At 39.0% G+C, this 20262-nt stretch overlaps 2 protein-coding genes across 2 annotated transcripts; both read left to right on the forward strand.

Moving 5' to 3' along the window:
- The first annotated feature begins 8553 nt into the window (after positions 1-8553).
- On the forward strand, positions 8554-10310 carry LOC131981896 (CUB and zona pellucida-like domain-containing protein 1). Its single transcript, XM_059346432.1, has 4 exons — positions 8554-8675; positions 8768-8864; positions 9120-9300; positions 9762-10310. Exons 1-4 carry the CDS (start codon positions 8554-8556, stop codon positions 9896-9898), a joined length of 537 nt encoding a protein of 178 aa, XP_059202415.1. The 3' UTR covers positions 9899-10310.
- Positions 10311-12162: 1852 nt separating this feature from the next.
- On the forward strand, positions 12163-14709 carry LOC131981907 (CUB and zona pellucida-like domain-containing protein 1). The gene is made up of 5 exons (XM_059346444.1): positions 12163-12228; positions 12686-13080; positions 13173-13269; positions 13525-13705; positions 14168-14709. Exons 1-5 carry the CDS (start codon positions 12163-12165, stop codon positions 14302-14304), a joined length of 876 nt encoding a protein of 291 aa, XP_059202427.1. The 3' UTR covers positions 14305-14709.
- The last annotated feature ends 5553 nt before the right edge of the window (positions 14710-20262 follow it).

Here is a 20262-nt window from a genome sequence, read left to right on the forward strand (position 1 = left end):
ATAATACTTAATACTTGAGGTTTATATAACACATTTTATAAATACTTTGTTTATTTTTACAAGAGGAACAATAGTTCAAAGCTCTCATCTCATTATGACATCTTGTTACATACCGCAATCACAATTTACTCAGTTGATCTGGTACATTTTTCGAATAATCTCAATCAACTTTTGCAATCTTTGACAGTGAGTGCATTTCTCTAAACAAGTTGTACAAACACACAATGGATTGCCTGCAAAAGCCTTTAACTTGCTCAAAATCAAAAACAGTTGTACATATTTGCATGAATATTCCAAAACATTTGCAGGTGACGATTTGACGTGGAGGTTGAAGTTGTTTTGAGAATGTCAATTCTACTCCGAGTAATGTACAAATAAAACTGAAGAGATATTTCAATAATGAGGACAATGTAACAATATTTTTAAGGTCTATTACCGTTTTTTTTTTTTTCAAACAGTTACCCAAGTCACTGGAGTTCTTCCCTTGGTAAGGGCTACTGGATATCAAACTTCAGAAGCGGACGTGCTAACTGGAGAATGATGGCACATGTGGATCTGGGAACCCGATCTGATACTGGTGAATCCAACAGATCTCCCATCACTACCATTCTGCCGATGCTCAGGTAAGGACCACAATTCACTCTTTAGTATTTGACAGTAGTGGGCCGTCAGGACCAGCAAGGCCTTCTCTGCTGGCCTAACATAACCAGAAATCATGATCATGATTATGATAAAGGTTAATTTAATTTTTCATTTACTTTTCCTAAATATCTAAAAGTATTCATATTCTCCTCATGTCATATTATGCTCCTTCCAGTGCTGTTGTTTTTAGGTTAGAGTTTTTATCCAATCAGAATTCAGCTATCTTGTGTTGCCAGGCTGTATGAAATCTGCCCGGGCCTTCAGAATCAACAATGCGGGCGTCTGTGCACTGTAAGTGAACGGGCAAATACAGTTGATAGATAGTTGCGATAGCCAATCAGATCACGAGTTGTGTCAGTAAGGCCCTCTAGCTGGCCTCACGTTGAACGTGACATTTACGCGTCCTGTGATTGGATATGGATACTTACTAGTTTGAGCCACGGCAGTGATGCAGATCAACAGAGTCACACCCGGCCGGGACTGTTAGCGGTATGTCAATAATCTGGCGCATTGGCGCAGCTGTGAGGTTGTACTCAAAGCAACAGGTCACAGAAAGTCGTGATACATCACGTTTTGACATGAAAACGTTTTTTCACAAAGAGACTTGTTTATTGTGTCGCTGTCGCCAAAGTATGGCCGTCTTGTTAGTGTCTTTCTGATATTAAACTGCGATTTTGCTATTTATTGTACAATCTTGTTAAAGCTTGCATATTCTTTGTGGACTCATTTAATAAAACTTTTTGGAAAGATAATTTTAAAGACCCTTTTATTTTTAAGTTTTGACAGTAGCATATCAGATATGTTTTAATTTCTAATGCGGTATTGTTGATTTTTAAAATGCGCCGGATAATAGCCCATTTTGTACACAACTGAGGTGATGCAATGCCTAGTAGTGCTTAAGTGTGTTTCTAACTACTCTCCAGTCCTGGTGTTATAAATACGGTGGCCTGGAAGTGCAAAACACTTTTACAAAGCTTGAGACAAATTTACATTTGAGAAAACACTTTTACAAATGACAAAACACTTTTACAAACACTGAAAACAAATTTACAAGTGGCAAAACACTTTTACAATTGACAAAACACTTTTACAAGTGACAAAACACTTTTACAAATGACAAAACACTTTTACAAACGACAAAACACTTTTACAAACGACAAAACACTTTTACAAACACTGAAAACAAATTTACAAGTGGCAAAACACTTTTACAAGTGACAAAACACTTTTACAAATGACAAAACACTTTTACAAACACTGAAAACAAATTTACAAGTGGCAAAACACTTTTACAAGTGACAAAACACTTTTACAAATGACAAAACACTTTTACAAACACTGAAAACAAATTTACAAGTCCCAAAACACTTTTACAATTGACAAAACACTTTTACAAATGACAAAACAAATTTACATTTCAAAAAACAAATTTACATTTCAGAAAACAAATTTACAAGTCCCAAAACACTTTTACAAATCAATTTTCAACCGGAAAAGGAATGTACCGGCACCAGGGCTGAACCTGGATGGGCCAATCACCGGGAGCGACAACTCTTAGTCCCGCCCACCGGGGATGCATGGAGAGACGCAAGTGAGGGAAGCGAGGAGAGGAGAAACGATTTAAGAGACATGAGACGTCCTTCCCTCCGGAGCGACACGTGAAGCGACGTCCGTTTCTAATGACGGCGGCAGCAGATCACAGCTGGATCAGCTGTCAGTCGCTTTAACAGCTGGAGACATGCACTAATAATAATAAGTGTTTTCTCTGTTTAACAAACACCTGCACATGAATAACAACCTGCATTGTGTATTTATACTGTGAACTGTGTCCAGCTCAGGGTCACGGAAATGCCTTTATATTATTTATTTATTATTATTTTATTAGGACGGCGTATTAGGGCCAAGTGTGAAAAAAAAATACGGACCGGGGGAAGGGGGGTAAAACTGGTCCATGCCTCACTGGGTTCGTCCGGTGCCACAAATGCAAGCACACACACACTTCAAAGATGAATAAAGATTCCATAAACCCGACTCATCACATGAGAATGCCCGTGAGGAATGAAGGCTGGGAACAATAAACCTGCTGCTGTGAAAAAAGTTTAGACGAACGTTACACACTGTAACTGTCAAGCAAGGAGCAGAGGAGGTCTGAAAGAGAGACAGCGCTCCGTGTGAACGCGAGGAGGAGGGAGCGTCAGTCGGATCACTCATAAACAATCACTCTGATAAAACATCCAAAACAGAGCGAGTGATGGAGAAGAAGAGACATCCCGCGGGTAGAAATCAATGAAATGAAATGAGGGCTGGGCCCTTCTCCCCTGGAGAATATATTTTTTTTTTTTTTTTTTTTTTTTTTAAATACATGGCCCTAATATGCCGTCGTAGTAGACGATCTTGGTGATAAATTAATTATTTGATATCCCAGAACATGACTGTGTCCGCTGAACACCGGCCAATATTTAATTAGGTTAGATGATTCAGGTAAAATGTAAATTATGTCACCCAGCAAGGATCAGCCTCACGTCGGACTGATGGAAATGACAAACAATGTAAAAGTGTTTCTTGCTGACGGACAGACTCTCATACTCTTTACTGTTTGTTTGTTTTTTTACTTTAATAATAATAAATCTGTCGCTCCCGGTGACTGGACCAGACCTGGTCAGACCTCCTCTGCTTCTTGTTGAAAGTTACAGTGTGTAACGTTCGTCTAAACTTTTTTCACAGCAGCAGGTTTATTGTTCCCAGCCTTCATTCCTCACGGTCATCCTCATGTGATGCGTCTTTACGCGTGCCATGGAGTCGGGTTTATGGAATCTTTATTCATCTTTGAAGTGTGTGTGTGCTTGCATTTGTGGCACCGGAGGAACCCAGTGAGGCATGGACCAGTTTTACCCCCCTTCCCCCGGTCCGTATTTTTTTTTTTTTTTTCACACTTGGCCCTAATACGCCGTCCTAATAAAATAATAATAAATAAATAATATAAAGGCATTTCCGTGACCCTGAGCTGGACACAGTTCACAGTATAAATACACAATGCAGGTTGTTATTCATGTGCAGGTGTTTGTTAAACAGAGAAAACACTTATTATTATTAGTGCATGTCTCCAGCTGTTAAAGCGACTGACAGCTGATCCAGCTGTGATCCGCTGCCGCCGTCATTAGAAACGGACGTCGCTTCACGTGACGCTCCGGAGGGAAGGACGTCTCATGTCTCTTAAATCGTTTCTCCTCTCCTCGCTTCCCTCACTTGCGTCTCTCCATGCATCCCCGGTGGGCGGGACTAAGAGTTGTCGCTCCCGGTGATTGGCCCGTCCAGGTTCAGCCCTGGTGCCGGTACATTCCTTTTCCGGTTGAAAATTGATTTGTAAAAGTGTTTTGGGACTTGTAAATTTGTTTTCTGAAATGTAAATTTGTTTTTTGAAATGTAAATTTGTTTTGTCATTTGTAAAAGTGTTTTGTCATTTGTAAAAGTGTTTTGGGACTTGTAAATTTGTTTTCAGTGTTTGTAAAAGTGTTTTGTCATTTGTAAAAGTGTTTTGTCACTTGTAAAAGTGTTTTGCCACTTGTAAATTTGTTTTCAGTGTTTGTAAAAGTGTTTTGTCGTTTGTAAAAGTGTTTTGTCACTTGTAAAAGTGTTTTGTCAATTGTAAAAGTGTTTTGCCACTTGTAAATTTGTTTTCAGTGTTTGTAAAAGTGTTTTGTCATTTGTAAAAGTGTTTTCTCAAATGTAAATTTGTCTCAAGCTTTGTAAAAGTGTTTTGCACTTCCAGGCCACCGTATATAAATGCTGGCAAAATGAAAGGTATTTATTGACTAAGTTGGACATCACTGAAGGCCTAAGTGTGAAATGCACCGCCCGCCACTGGTATTCGATGATTGCTGGTTTGTTGCATCGCATTTATTAGCACAACACGTTGTTTATCCTAAACAATGCATGTAGCGTCTTTTATTGGTAAGGTGCCTAAACTATCCAGGAGATTGTTTATAAACCAGCTATTTCATTTTTTTTACAATACATGCAAAGTGCAGCTGAACCTGATAGGAAAGTCATTATTTTTGCTGAGCTAAAATTGTATTTGATCAGATACTCTTTAAGACGCAGACAGTTTCTGTTTACATGTTACAGAGTAACCAGGAACTGCCCACGATCATTCAATCTGTCAGTGTTTGACCCTGATGGTGATCGCGTCAGATGCAGGATATCGACAAGATCATCTGCTTATGAGTGTGGGCTGTGTGGCCTGATTACAGGTTTCTCTTTGGATCAGGTAAGGAGTCGGCAAAATACCTATCTATTTTTATAACTGTGTTGTGAGGTATTGTCACTCGATGGATGGGTAGATTTTAAATTTGATTTTTATGTAAAAGTTTGAATGTATATTTTGTGATTAAAGTATCTCTCCTTTTTGTCAGAATTCCTGCTCCCTACGGTACAGATACAGTGGTCAAAATGGATACCATCCGATCGAGCTCATGGTTGAGGACTATCCCAACAGACCAGTCACGCTGTCCTACTCTGACGGTTCCTACACAGTGAAGCAGCCCCTTTCAGCGGGGAGGCGGAAACGTGACACCCACTTCATCACAACCACCGCTGCTCCAACCACAGCTGCTCCAACCACAGCTGCTCCAACCACCGCTGCTCCAACCACCGCTGCTCCAACCACAGCTTCTCCAACCACCGCTGCTCCAACCACAGCTGCTCCAACCACCGCTGCTCCAACCACAGCTTCTCCAACCACCGCTGCTCCAACCACAGCTGCTCCAACCACCGCTGCTCCAACCACCGCTGCTCCAACCACAGCTGCTCCAACCACCGCTGCTCCAACCACCGCTGCTCCAACCACAGCTGCTACAACCACCGCTGCTCCAACCACAGCTGCTACAACCACCATTGCTCTAACCACAGCTGTTACAACCACAGTTGCTACAACCACAGCAGCTACAACCACAGCTGCTCCAACCACGCCACCTTACCGGACAACAATTGCTCCTTTAAGCAAGCTTCCTCTGCAATTCACTATTTATGGTAGGGTCATGTATATGTATGTTTATGCATAAACATACATACATAATAAGACACCACACAGATTTTAATATTAAAGCCTGTCTCTCCTCTCCTCTGATTTCCAGTGGACTCACACCGTGCCCCATCATGCCTTGATGGGGATCACTTTCCTGTTTTCTTGGCACCGACTCCAAGAAATGGAGTGAACCTTCCTGCTTTTGTCAACCAGACCCTCGAAATCAAAGTCAGATCCAAAGCACAATACACAACGTAAGGAAATGTTATAAAATCATTGTATAATTTCGCATTGATGCACTTTTGTGTAACTCTCATGTGCACTAATATTACAGTTTTAATTACTGTTCAAAATCTTCTGGGTCTTATTTTGCAATAATGACTTGTTAAAACTGACTTGCTGTTTAGAAATTTCCTACATTACCTTGTTTTGAAAACATTGTTTCTCTTGCAGGATGTATGGCCTAATTGTCACTGGACCAAAGGGCATCTCAAAGCAGCAAATCACCACACAAGAATACATCATAAAATGGACACCAACTGATAATGAAGTGAACGATCATTTTCCTATTTGTTTCCTTTTTGAAGCAAGAGACAGGTAAGACAGGTTTCAACTAAATCTCTGGTTTGACTTCATATCAGTTTCTTCTTCCCTCAATGTTACTTTTTGCATTTTTAAAAATTTGGTGGAACACTTCATATCTTGTGTTACATTTCAGATTTCACCGAGTGTATCAGTCAGAGCTTCGCTGTGTGACTGCTGATGTTGGACGCCATGGTTAGTTGACTACATTTAAACTCTAAGATATACAGTAATTTTAAGTTTTATATAATTTATGTGGGCAGCTGTATACCCCTGACAATGCGACAACGCCACTCTGGAACTTTCACCCAGAGAATACCACACTGAATACAGGTTAAAACTTATGTTTAAAGAAAAAAAGGAGCAGATAGGTGAATTTCTAGTTTCAAACAATGTTGAAAGCGAGAGGTGAAGGGGAGAGAGGCCACCACCAGGTACCAGAAAGGAGGAGGGGGATCACACACACTGCAAAGCAAAAGACACACACAGATTAAAACACAGCAAATCACTGACTAGTCCCCTTTTACGCTCCGTTCTGCACCTGTACAAATGCAACAAACAGGCAGAGGAGGGAGGAAGCTCAACCTATCACAATTAGACCATGAATATGTTGAATACATTTAATATCAAGTGGATAGATGTAGAGTTAAAAGCCTTGGAATTTACCCTGATTACATCATCACAAAGAAACAAATTAATGTAATCTTACACTCTTTTTAGAGACCGTCGTGACATGCAATCAAACAACAATAAGGGTGGAGGTGGAGAAGTCCTACCTCATAAGACGCAACGAGGACAACTTGCATCTGAACGACTTCAGAGATGCTAACTGTAGCCTGAGCACAAACTCCAACACAACCCACCTGGTGGCTGTCATGTCGCTGAACACGTGTGGAACCATCCTCGAGGTACAGCACCCAAAACTGTAACAGTTTTAAAAAAAATATTGTGACAAAACATGGAATATTAAAGAGAATATTCTTAACCTCCCAAACGGAAATTGTCTAATATGACAAAATAGCATTTCAGTCTGATTATTGGGTCACTTTAGCACCGTTCTAAAAGTTTCACCAAAGATTGGCCACTAGCATAAATTGTAAAAACAGAAGTCACCCACTGGTTTGTGGACTACCATCTTGAACCCTCGCATTTGGCATTTTGGCCGTCGCCATGTTAGTTTTAGAAGCCAGAGGTGAACTTATTTGGATGAGAAGGTGAACCTAACTGAGATCCTGGAGACAATATGCACACCCTCCTATACTGGCAGCCTGACAGCTCCTGGCTTCTGGCTACAGTGTGCAAAGTCACTGTTCAAGTTAGCGGTCCCAGGTAGCATAGAAAATGCTAGCATACCAGCTAACACTGCATTCTATTTAAATACTGTTTTTTAGACTTCAAAAATGTTTTTTCAAATCACGGTTGTAAGACATTAACATGGAGGACTGACAGGTCTAAGTGGTCACACCAATGATTACAAGATAACCCCGCCCTAAAGCATACTCAGCTTTACCATGTACTTTAGATAATTCACTAAGTTATAGAATTAGGAGTGAAGAAACTGTTTACTTGAGTAATAAATCAAGTGAGAAGTTAATTTTCACATAAACTTCAATTGGACTCCTTTTTCCAACCAGTAGAGTCGCCCCCTGCTGGACATCAGAAAGAATGCAGGTTTACAGCTGGGCTTCACTTTTCAGTCGACACGGAGGCTACATCTACTTTTTTATGCAGTCTATGGACACGACTATCCTTATTTTAGCTAGCATATTTGCTACTAAAGTATTTTTGCTAGTAAGAAAAATAAATTATTTTTAAGTTAGCACAACTATGTAGTGGCCTGTTGGCTGGTTAGATTTTTTGGGGGGGGATTGAGCCTGGATGGATAAAATTTCTTTGCCACTAAAGTATCATAAGATTTGTAAAATATATAATATTCTCTATTCTAATAAGAATTTTACATGCCAAGATTTAACTATTGATTTGTAGTAACAACTGTTGCTTCCTTTGCTAATTAAATTATTTTCTATTTTCAGGAGGATGAAGACAACATCATCTTCAAGAACAAGATCACATCTGCTGACCCAAATGAAGTCATTTCCAGACAGCATGATGTCGACATAGCCTTTTCCTGCGTCTATCCCAAGATAACCAACCTGACTTTGGGATTCAAGCACAAGAACCCATACGCCTTCTCAGAGAAGGGCTTCGGTGCTTTCACCTTCCAGTTTGAATTCTTTGAGAGCCAGCGCTTCAGAACACAAGTTGATGCCAGCACTTACCCTGTGGATGTGTACCTCAAACAGATGATGTTCATGCAGATCGAAGCAACAACCTCCATCCCAAACACAGTGCTGTTTGTAGAGTCCTGTAAGGCCACGCCGTATGACAACCCAAACTCTCGCATCAGCTACACCATCATCGAACACGGGTAGGCGTCTGCAGTGCAAAGGTTTCTCTGTGGCATTATGAAAATGCTTCTATTTCTAGTTATAAACTATTTGCATCTGCATAATGTTACAGGTGTGCAAGAGACAACACAGTGCAAATCTACCCGAGCTCCAGAACTCAATTCAGATTTGGAATGGAAGCTTTTGAGTTTATCGGCGCTCATGATGAGGTAAGGACATTAAAACCCAAATATATCTTATTAAAAATGTTATATCATTATAAAGATATATTTATGATATTTGCTTAGAACCTTTTTAAATTGCAAGTAAAATAAAAATGTGATTACAAAAGGAATTAATGAATTGTTTTATTGAGTTTGCAAATAAAAACTTTAGTTTGAAAATCCAAAAGTTTAGCCACCTGTGTGCATATTGTTGTGTACATTGGTCATAAAATGCACTTCACTTATACGATGTGTCTGCAGGTGTACATCACTTGCTCGGTCATGCTGTGTGAGAATGGTGCTTCCGGGACCAGGTGCTCTCGGGGATGCGTCCAGTCCGGCTCAGAGCACCATCGCAGGAGAAGAGAAGCTGTGGCCGAGACTTCCAGACACTCAATTTCCCAGGGTCCTTTGCACCTGGTTAAAACTTCTGACAACCAAGGTGAGTGAGCACATACACACAGTTCACATTAGCATCATGTTCAGCAATTCAGTTCAAACTGAATTGCTGAATTATTATCACCAATTGTGTTTTATTTCCAGACTTATTATAAATTATTTGTTTAAGTTAACTGTGTACTTTTTGACCTTTACGCTTTCCATTTTTTTAAACAAAGTTAGCAAAGCTTGCACATTAAAACTGGATTTGGATCGGTAATTAGTATCTCCTGAGCCCGGGTATCAGTATCAGGACCGAAAAAGTTGTATCGGTGCATCTGTGGTGTATTCCCAGACTGGATATAACACACACTATCAGATACACTGTGGTTAAGCAGATAATTTGTCAGTGTGAAAATTCACCAGCAGTTGGAGCATCCTGATTGATCCAAACTTTAAAGTTTAAGAACTGGACACATAAATCAGTAGACTTGTTCTCACTGTCCTGATATTTTTCCATTTCAGTGTCTCGGCCAAGCCTGAATCTGGGCCTGAACCTGATCTTCATTGTCGGCTGCCTCCTGGCGTGTGGAGTGGTGATCTACCGATCAAGGAGGTCCAAAGCTAACTACCAACAGCTGCCAACCTCTGAGACCGACTGAGGACAGAGGCGAAGTCTTGATCCACGACACTTCTGCTATAGTCTGGGTTTTTTGTTTCTTTTTGGGGTGGTGGTTTGAGTTCAAAAAGATGTAAAGTTCATAGAGTGTGCAGTGAGTGAATGGAATATTTTGGGGGAAAAAATCTTAGTGTAGAATGAATATATACAGACTTCCTATGAATATTATTTTTGAGGCTTTTGGTAAAGCATTACAGTCATTTTAAAATGTTTCTCACACTGTTACTGACAAATTGTATTACTGACAAATTATACTTTACGTAAATAAAAGTACTTTCACACTGACTCAACTAATGTAAAAGTCCTGCATTCAAAGGCTTACTTGAGTAAAAATACAAAAGTATCAGCATCAAAATGTACTTCAAGTATCAAAATTAAAATTACTCATTATGCTCACATTGCTATATATATTCCTTATTATTATTATTATTATTATTGATGCATTTATGTAGCAGCAACAGCGTTATACTCTTCTCAAGGCTATATATTGTAATGTGGTTACATTTATAAAAATGCAAAATCATTTATAACTGATCAAGTTTTTCATGTTAAATCTCGACCTGAAAAGTAACTAAAGCTGTCAGATAAATGTAGTGAAGTACAATATTTGCCTCTAAAATGAAGTGGAGTAGAAGTATAAAGTTACATTAAATGGAATTACTCAAGTAAAGTACTTTCCACCCCTGACCAACAATGATGTGTATCTGAACCATGTAAAGGTAAACATAAAACGTAAACCCAAATAATTTTGTCTGGTGTTGCCTTATATTATTAAGAAAGATTGCAATTAGATTTAAAATTGAGGCTATTGTATTTGCACAAATGATATTGTTATGATAATAATAATGATATTTAAGTGTAGTGAACGCTCTTGTAAACTGGCATCCAACCACCTTAATCTCATGAAGCAGTACAGGAATCTGAAGCATCAGCTAACGTGAAAACAGAAATTGTAATGTCATCCTGCAGCTTTGCAAAGCACAATGCTGAATTACTGGAACTGCTGTTGACATCGTGCCAGCATCACTTCTGTGATTGAACTTTCCATCCTTGTGACCATTATTTGGTTACAACAGAAATGAACACCACAAGATTCAATTTAAAGTGGTCACAATGTATGCAGCAGAGAGTATAATGCCAGTGAATGATTAATTAAATTTTGATTGTAAACATATTTATTGTCTGAGTCTTTTATATATAAAGTTTATATACTGATGTAAAAGCAGGAGGAGCTGCAGATTTCTTCCCATTCATTATTTTATATTTCAAATCTTTCTTTGAAGAATTTCTCAAATCTCACTTAACCTAGAAACACAGGACACTCCCTGACAAGTCAGAATCATAAAAGTTTCTGTTAAAACCAGAAGTTTCTCACTATTTTAGAAAACAGACAGGTTTATCGTCATGTTTCATCATCATTATTTAATCTTTACAGAGTGTGGACTGCTCGTTCTCAACTTCAGTCATTTGCTTTAAGAATAACTGGGAGTTTGTTTTCACTCGCAATGTTTGTGTAGGCACATCACTGCTAAGGCTAACAATAAAAGGTGACCTATTTCCCGTAAATCTGCAAAGAGGGAGTTGCACAATGAGCATTTACTGTAAGTGGTAATTCTTACAATGCAGCCTGGAGCATGACAATGTCAGTTTCATGAACTTGATGCAAAAGACAATTAGCTGCTTCCCACATAATGAAATAGCTGCCACCTGTGTAAGGCCTCTCATCACCATTGCCTCGAAAAGTACATTGCTTGTATCCCATAGAAACTGCATTGGTGCTGCAGGGTTACTTTAGAAGATGGGGAGTTATAGATTAAGTCTGTTAATGGGCAGTAAGTATGAAAGACTGAGATTTTCCAACACACTGACAACTATTTAAGATTTATTCTGATTTACCTGCAGAATGTTGTGAGCCATCAAATACTTGATGTCCACTAAGATGTCATGTTATCTCTACCAGAAGGACACCCTTGATGGCAATTATTACATTTTCATCATTTACAGGCACCATTGAGGGCACTATATCATGAGTTTTCTCTTACAGGCGGTTACTCTGGAGGGCACTTCTTGACTTTTTCCTCTGGAAAGGCACACTTGGGGGCAATTAAATACGCTTTATGCATTTATGGGCACCCTAGAGGGCGTAGCATCACGTTGTCTCTTCTAGAAGGACACTTTAGAGTGGAATTTGTCACGTTTTCTCCATTTCAGGGCTATACAACTCTGCAAAACTTTGCATCACTGAAAATGCATGGTCAAAAGTGTGGGAAGTGTGGGGAAATACTCCCCACTAGAGAGACAAAAACGAGGGAGGTAGGGTTGCGCATTTTAGATAATCTGAATTACGGGTAAGTGAAACTAGTTTAACTTCATGCTTCAAATTATGAAGATGATACAAATGTCTTGTCATTTCCTGTTAGAAGAGTATTTAAGGTGCAGATAGTGCTGAAGAAAGGGCACTCGGGGGGATGGCTTTGCTCACTTTACTACTGCTGCGTCTGCTGCTTATGGCTTAAAGTATTTTTGCTAGTAAGAAAAATAAATTATTTTTAAGTTAGCACAACTATGTAGTGGCCTGTGGCTGGTTAGATTTTTTGGGGGGGGATTGAGCCTGGATGGATAAAATTTCTTTGCCACTAAAGTATCATAAGATTTGTAAAATATATAATATTCTCTATTCTAATAAGAATTTTACATGCCACGATTTAACTATTGATTTGTAGTAACAACTGTTGCTTCCTTTGCTAATTAAATTATTTTCTATTTTCAGGAGGATGAAGACAACATCATCTTCAAGAACAAGATCACATCTGCTGACCCAAATGAAGTCATTTCCAGACAGCATGATGTCGACATAGCCTTTTCCTGCGTCTATCCCAAGATAACCAACCTGACTTTGGGATTCAAGCACAAGAACCCATACGCCTTCTCAGAGAAGGGCTTCGGTGCTTTCACCTTCCAGTTTGAATTCTTTGAGAGCCAGCGCTTCAGAACACAAGTTGATGCCAGCACTTACCCGGTGGATGTGTACCTCAAACAGATGATGTTCATGCAGATCGAAGCAACAACCTCCATCCCAAACACAGTGCTGTTTGTAGAGTCCTGTAAGGCCACGCCGTATGACAACCCAAACTCTCGCATCAGCTACACCATCATCGAACACGGGTAGGCGTCTGCAGTGCAAAGGTTTCTCTGTGGCATTATGAAAATGCTTCTATTTCTAGTTATAAACTATTTGCATCTGCATAATGTTACAGGTGTGCAAGAGACAACACAGTGCAAATCTACCCGAGCTCCAGAACTCAATTCAGATTTGGAATTGAAGCTTTTGAGTTTATCGGCGCTCATGATGAGGTAAGGACATTAAAACCCAAATATATCTTATTAAAAATGTTATATCATTATAAAGATATATTTATGATATTTGCTTAGAACCTTTTTAAATTGCAAGTAAAATAAAAACGTGATTACAAAAGGAATTAATGAATTGTTTTATTGAGTTTGCAAATAAAAACTTTAGTTTGAAAATCCAAAAGTTTAGCCACCTGTGTGCATATTGTTGTGTACATTGGTCATAAAATGCACTTCACTTATACGATGTGTCTGCAGGTGTACATCACTTGCTCGGTCATGCTGTGTGAGAATGGTGCTTCCGGGACCAGGTGCTCTCGGGGATGCGTCCAGTCCGGCTCAGAGCACCATCGCAGGAGAAGAGAAGCTGTGGCCGAGACTTCCAGACACTCAATTTCCCAGGGTCCTTTGCACCTGGTTAAAACTTCTGACAACCAAGGTGAGTGAGCACATACACACAGTTCACATTAGCATCATGTTCAGCAATTCAGTTCAAACTGAATTGCTGAATTATTATCACCAATTGTGTTTTATTTCCAGTCTTATTATAAATTATTTGTTTAAGTTAACTGTGTACTTTTTGACCTTTACGCTTTCCATTTTTTTAAACAAAGTTAGCAAAGCTTGCACATTAAAACTGGATTTGGATCGGTAATTAGTATCTCCTGAGCCCGGGTATCAGTATCAGGACCGAAAAAGTTGTATCGGTGCATCTGTGGTGTATTCCCAGACTGGATATAACACACACTATCAGATACACTGTGGTTAAGCAGATAATTTGTCAGTGTGAAAATTCACCAGCAGTTGGAGCATCCTGATTGATCCAAACTTTAAAGTTTAAGAACTGGACACATAAATCAGTAGACTTGTTCTCACTGTCCTGATATTTTTTCCATTTCAGTGTCTCGGCCAAGCCTGAATTTGGGCCTGAACCTGATCTTCATTGTCGGCTGCCTCCTGGCGTGTGGAGTGGTGATCTACCGATCAAGGAGGTCCAAAGCTAACTACCAACAGCTGCCAACCTCTGAGACCGACTGAGGACAGAGGCGAAGTCTTGATCCACGACACTTCTGCTATAGTCTGGGTTTTTTGTTTCTTTTTGGGGTGGTGGTTTGAGTTCAAAAAGATGTAAAGTTCATAGAGTGTGCAGTGAGTGAATGGAATATTTTGGGGGAAAAAATCTTAGTGTAGAATGAATATATACAGACTTCCTATGAATATTATTTTTGAGGCTTTTGGTAAAGCATTACAGTCATTTTAAAATGTTTCTCACACTGTTACTGACAAATTGTATTACTGACAAATTATACTTTACGTAAATAAAAGTACTTTCACACTGACTCAACTAATGTAAAAGTCCTGCATTCAAAGGCTTACTTGAGTAAAAATACAAAAGTATCAGCATCAAAATGTACTTCAAGTATCAAAATTAAAATTACTCATTATGCTCACATTGCTATATATATTCCTTATTATTATTATTATTATTATTATTGATGCATTTATGTAGCAGCAACAGCGTTATACTCTTCTCAAGGCTATATATTGTTATGTGGTTACATTTATAAAAATGCAAAATCATTTATAACTGATCAAGTTTTTCATGTTAAATCTCGACCTGAAAAGTAACTAAAGCTGTCAGATAAATGTAGTGAAGTACAATATTTGCCTCTAAAATGAAGTGGAGTAGAAGTATAAAGTTACATTAAATGGAATTACTCAAGTAAAGTACTTTCCACCCCTGACCAACAATGATGTGTATCTGAACCATGTAAAGGTAAACATAAAACGTAAACCCAAATAATTTTGTCTGGTGTTGCCTTATATTATTAAGAAAGATTGCAATTAGATTTAAAATTGAGGCTATTGTATTTGCACAAATGATATTGTTATGATAATAATAATGATATTTAAGTGTAGTGAACGCTCTTGTAAACTGGCATCCAACCACCTTAATCTCATGAAGCAGTACAGGAATCTGAAGCATCAGCTAACGTGAAAACAGAAATTGTAATGTCATCCTGCAGCTTTGCAAAGCACAATGCTGAATTACTGGAACTGCTGTTGACATCGTGCCAGCATCACTTCTGTGATTGAACTTTCCATCCTTGTGACCATTATTTGGTTACAACAGAAATGAACACCACAAGATTCAATTCAAAGTGGTCACAATGTATGCAGCAGAGAGTATAATGCCAGTGAATGATTACTTAAATTTTGATTGTAAACATATTTATTGTCTGAGTCTTTTATATATAAAGTTTATATACTGATGTAAAAGCAGGAGGAGCTGCAGATTTCTTCCCATTCATTATTTTATATTTCAAATCTTTCTTTGAAGAATTTCTCAAATCTCACTTAACCTAGAAACACAGGACACTCCCTGACAAGTCAGAATCATAAAAGTTTCTGTTAAAACCAGAAGTTTCTCACTATTTTACAAAACAGACAGGTTTATCGTCATGTTTCATCATCATTATTTAATCTTTACAGAGTGTGGACTGCTCGTTCTCAACTTCAGTCATTTGCTTTAAGAATAACTGGGAGTTTGTTTTCACTCGCAATGTTTGTGTAGGCACATTACTGCTAAGGCTAACAATAAAAGGTGACCTATTTCCCGTAAATCTGCAAGAGGGAGTTGCACAATGAGCATTTACTGTAAGTGGTAATTCTTACAATGCAACCTGGAGCATGACAATGTCAGTTTCATGAACGTGATGCAAAAGACAATTAGCTGCTTCCCACATAATGAAATAGCTGCCACCTGTGTAAGGCCTCTCATCACCATTGCCTCGAAAAGTACATTGCTTGTATCCCATAGAAACTGCATTGGTGCTGCAGGGTTACTTTAGAAGATGGGGAGTTATAGATTAAGTCTGTTAATGGGCAGTAAGTATGAAAGACTGAGGTTTTCCAACACACTGACAACTATTTAAGATTTATTCTGATTTACCTGCAGAATGTTGTGAGCCATCAAATACTTGATGTCCACTAAGATGTCATGTTATCTCTACCAGAAGGACATCCTTGATGGCAATTATTACATTTTCATCATTTACAGGCACCATTGAGGGCACTATATCATGAGTTTTCTCTTACAGGCGGTTACTCTGGAGGGCACTTCTTGACTTTTTCCTCTGGAAAGGCACACTTGGGGGCAATTAAATACGCTTTATGCATTTATGGGCACCCTAGAGGACGTAGCATCACGTTGTCTCTTCTAGAAGGACACTTTAGAGTGGAATTTGTCACGTTTTCTCCATTTCAGGGCTATACAACTCTGCAAAACTTTGCATCACTGAAAATGCATGGTCAAAAGTGTGTTGTGTTCTGAAATACTCCCCACTAGAGAGACCAAAACGAGGGAGGTAGGGTTGCGCATCTTAGATAATCTGAATTACGGGTAAGTGAAACTAGTTTAACTTCATGCTTCAAATTATGAAGATGATACAAATGTCTTGTCATTTCCTGTTAGAAGAGTATTTAAGGTGCAGATAGTGCTGAAGAAAGGGCACTCGGGGGGATGGCTTCGCTCACTTTACTACTGCTGCGTCTGCTGCTTATGGTCTCAGCTGGATCTGCAATAACGACGACCTCATACAGAACCTTTGGGGGTTCAATGACCTTCACCCCAAAAGGACAGAATTCAGACAAAACCTATGAGGTAAGTAAAACTTTTGGTGTCAGGCAAAGAGCATCAGAGGGTTTCATGCCACATCATGATTGATGTTACTGACTGATTGTCATAGAATTAGAAAAATCACACATTTAATAAAAATCCTGTGCAACTCTAAAGGCCATCAGTGAAAGTTGGCTTGACTGTGCCATAAGAAGAAGATAGCTTTCCTTCAAAATGTAATATAACTAGGGCTGTCAAAGTTAACGCGATAATAACACGATTAACACAAGTACATTCTGTTAGTATGACCCTTTGCCCACCCAGTAGTTTTTGTATCACCCTGTTTTGATCCCACTTAGTAAAAGGGAATGTTTCTGTGAGCTTTTATCATACCCATTTGAGGTTAGACAGTTACAGTTGGTTGTGTGAGATTATTCACTTTAAATGTGAAGGATCTTCACACACAGCTACCTGTTGTACAATTTGTCTGTTGTGATGCATGAGGTCAATCATTTTGTGTTGAGCTGTTTAAACAGGATGTTTAGCATTCAGTTGGACACCACATAGTGTTAGTATTACTGAGTCGTGTTACATTCAGCTGGTGTTTCTTGTTTGCCATGCTTTGCTTTCAGCTTATATTTTGTGAGCATGCAGTACCTTTGAGGTTATCCTGGACAGTATTTGGCATTCTTTAGATTGTTGCAATAATAATAAATGGTAAATGGAGTGCACTTATATAGCGCTTTTATCCGAAGCGCATTACACTACACAATACGCTCATTGACCTATTCACACACACATTCATACTGGTGGCCGAGGCTACCAGGGCACACTGGTGCCACCTGTACCATTGGGAATTCATTCTGGGATCGATCTACCAACTGAGCCACAGCCGCCCCACATGCATTTGCATAAAGCAGCATATGTGTCCACTCTCATATTGATAAGCATTTACTGTAAGTAAATGTCCTGGAGTACCGGCCGCTCTGTGATTCTCCAGATCACACAGATAGCCAGTCTGCCCCTGGTTGATCCCATAAAATTCATCCAGTGTCTTTAACCAGTTATGTGGCCAAAATATACAGGAGATTGTTTATAAGGCAGGTATTTTACCATTTTTACAATACACACAAAGTACAGCTGAACCTGATGGGAAAGGCATTATTGATGCAAGCCTTTCAATTGAAAAAAGTACTGGGAAAAAGACAGCAGGGTCTCACTAAAGTTACTTCAATTTGTGTATTTAAAGTTCTTGAAGTGCTACAGAAAAAGGTAAGAGGACCATCACATTCATTAGCATACATTGTCTGGGAACTATGAATGTCTATACCAGTGTTGTAATTATGAGGAGGAAGGAGCATGAAGGTGGGAGGAACTGAGAAAAAGTAGTATAAAAAGCCAGAATATGTACAGAGTGTTGGAGGCAGGATTCTGCTTAATCCCTATAAAAGTTGCTCGGTAGTGAATGAAGCAAAAAAAAGTTTGACTTCCAGGGGTCAGGAAAATGTCTCTTGCCATCTTGGTAGTTCTGACTCTGCTTTACTTGCAGTTAATCCAAAAATGGGAATAGAGGTGAAGCGTCATTGAGCTGAGGCGGGCTGAATGTAGCAGCTGGCCTGTCACTGAAAGTGGCTCTCCCTCAATTAGACATAAGTTTAAAGGCTGTCACACATTTTTTGTGTGTTTGTGTGTGTGTGTGTGTGTGTGTGTGTGTGTGTGTGTGTTTAATTTGAATAACTAATAATGTCTTATGATTGAATCATAAAGGAATAAGAGAATGTTTACTGAGGTCATAAATCAAGTCAGAAGTAGGTTCATTTTTCTATTGATCTCGATACGACAAGACTTCTTGTCTTGCCCGGGGAGTTGCCCGTTTTTGAAACCAGCCTCAAGTGGCTAGTTTTTTTAATTACTTGTTATTGATTTAACTTTAGCCCTGTATAAGCCCTTTTGGGTTTCTTGCCACTACCTTGCACCTTCCTTTTGTTGTCATCTCTTTATCCTTTTATTTTGTCTTATTATTGTGCTTAAAAAAAAAGTGGCTAGTTGAGGAACTGCAGGATTTGGCATTTGGCTGGCTTTTTTTTTTTTCAGCTCCAAGGGTTGCTGCTTGGTAGAAAGGAGGTCAAGGTGGATGGATGGGTCAAACAAACAGGACAAACGGGAGGCTGCTGTTTGTGTCCCAAGTGAAGCCAAAAACCCAACATTGAAAAAAAATGCTTCTGTGATATGAATCAGAAAACAAATAAAATGACATGTGGGTTTACCAACTGGTTCTAATATTCTATGTTTTATAATGTTTTCTGCAAAGGCATAGTCCAAAAATGTTATATATAGATAGTATTTTAGGCTCAGACTGTTTCTGTTTACAATGTTACAGTGGAACTGCCCACAATCATTCAACCCTGATGGTGACCGCGTCAGATGCAGGATACACTGAAAAAAGAAAATAGCTGAACCAACTTCATTGAATTGTTTCATTTGGTAACACCTAAATGAATTAAGTTCTTTCAAATTAATTTAATAAGTTAGATTAACACAACTGATTTTAAATTAATTTGATTCATTTAGGTGTTACCAAATGAAACAATTTAATTAAGTTGGTTCTTTTTTCAGTGTACCGAAAAGTCGTACTCATGAGTGTGGACTGTGTGGCCTGATTACAGGTTTCTCTTTGGATCAGGTAGGGTGGAAAAAAAAATTATCAGGACCAACAAGACCAACTCAGTGCTCAGAGACCAACTAAAACATGTGTCAGTCATTCATTTGATTTATTTAACTGCAATGTGATTGATTGCAACAAAGTCCAACAATAACATCTTAAGATGTTACGTCTCGTCATGTTTGGATACAAATGTAGGACACAAAGCCAAGAGCAACATTTGTAAAGAGACGATGTAGTCTGCCGATGTTGTTATTATACTTGCCGAGAGGACGGAGACATATACAGACGTAAACAGTAATGATGTGGCTCTCTAGCCTGTGGAAAAGCAAACAGGTTAATTGCTGGTTGGCAACAGCCCTGGAACTGCTTTGGTCGAAAAGGGGTATTTGTGATGATCTGGGTGAGGGGGTTCAGGTCTATGCAAAACCACAGTGGAGACAGAGCATCTCCTTGCTATATGCTGCACTTGTTGACTTGTGCAATTTGAGTTGGCCTCCAGGGTCATCTTCCACAGTCCCATGGAGTTCTTGATTAAGGTCCTTTCATGTCCTGTCCTGTTATACATTTCTAGGCATTCCAGTATCCATGTTTGTGGTCAGCTCTTAGTTCCACTAGCCATTGAGCATTGCTTTTTTGTGATGCTCTTTTCTCACATATGTTTTTCCAGTATTCTTCCATCTCAGCTCTTGGTGGATCTGACCTGGTGTTACTT

Source organism: Centropristis striata, chromosome 2, assembly GCF_030273125.1.
Source record: "Centropristis striata isolate RG_2023a ecotype Rhode Island chromosome 2, C.striata_1.0, whole genome shotgun sequence".
Taxonomy (NCBI): Eukaryota; Metazoa; Chordata; class Actinopteri; order Perciformes; family Serranidae; genus Centropristis; species Centropristis striata.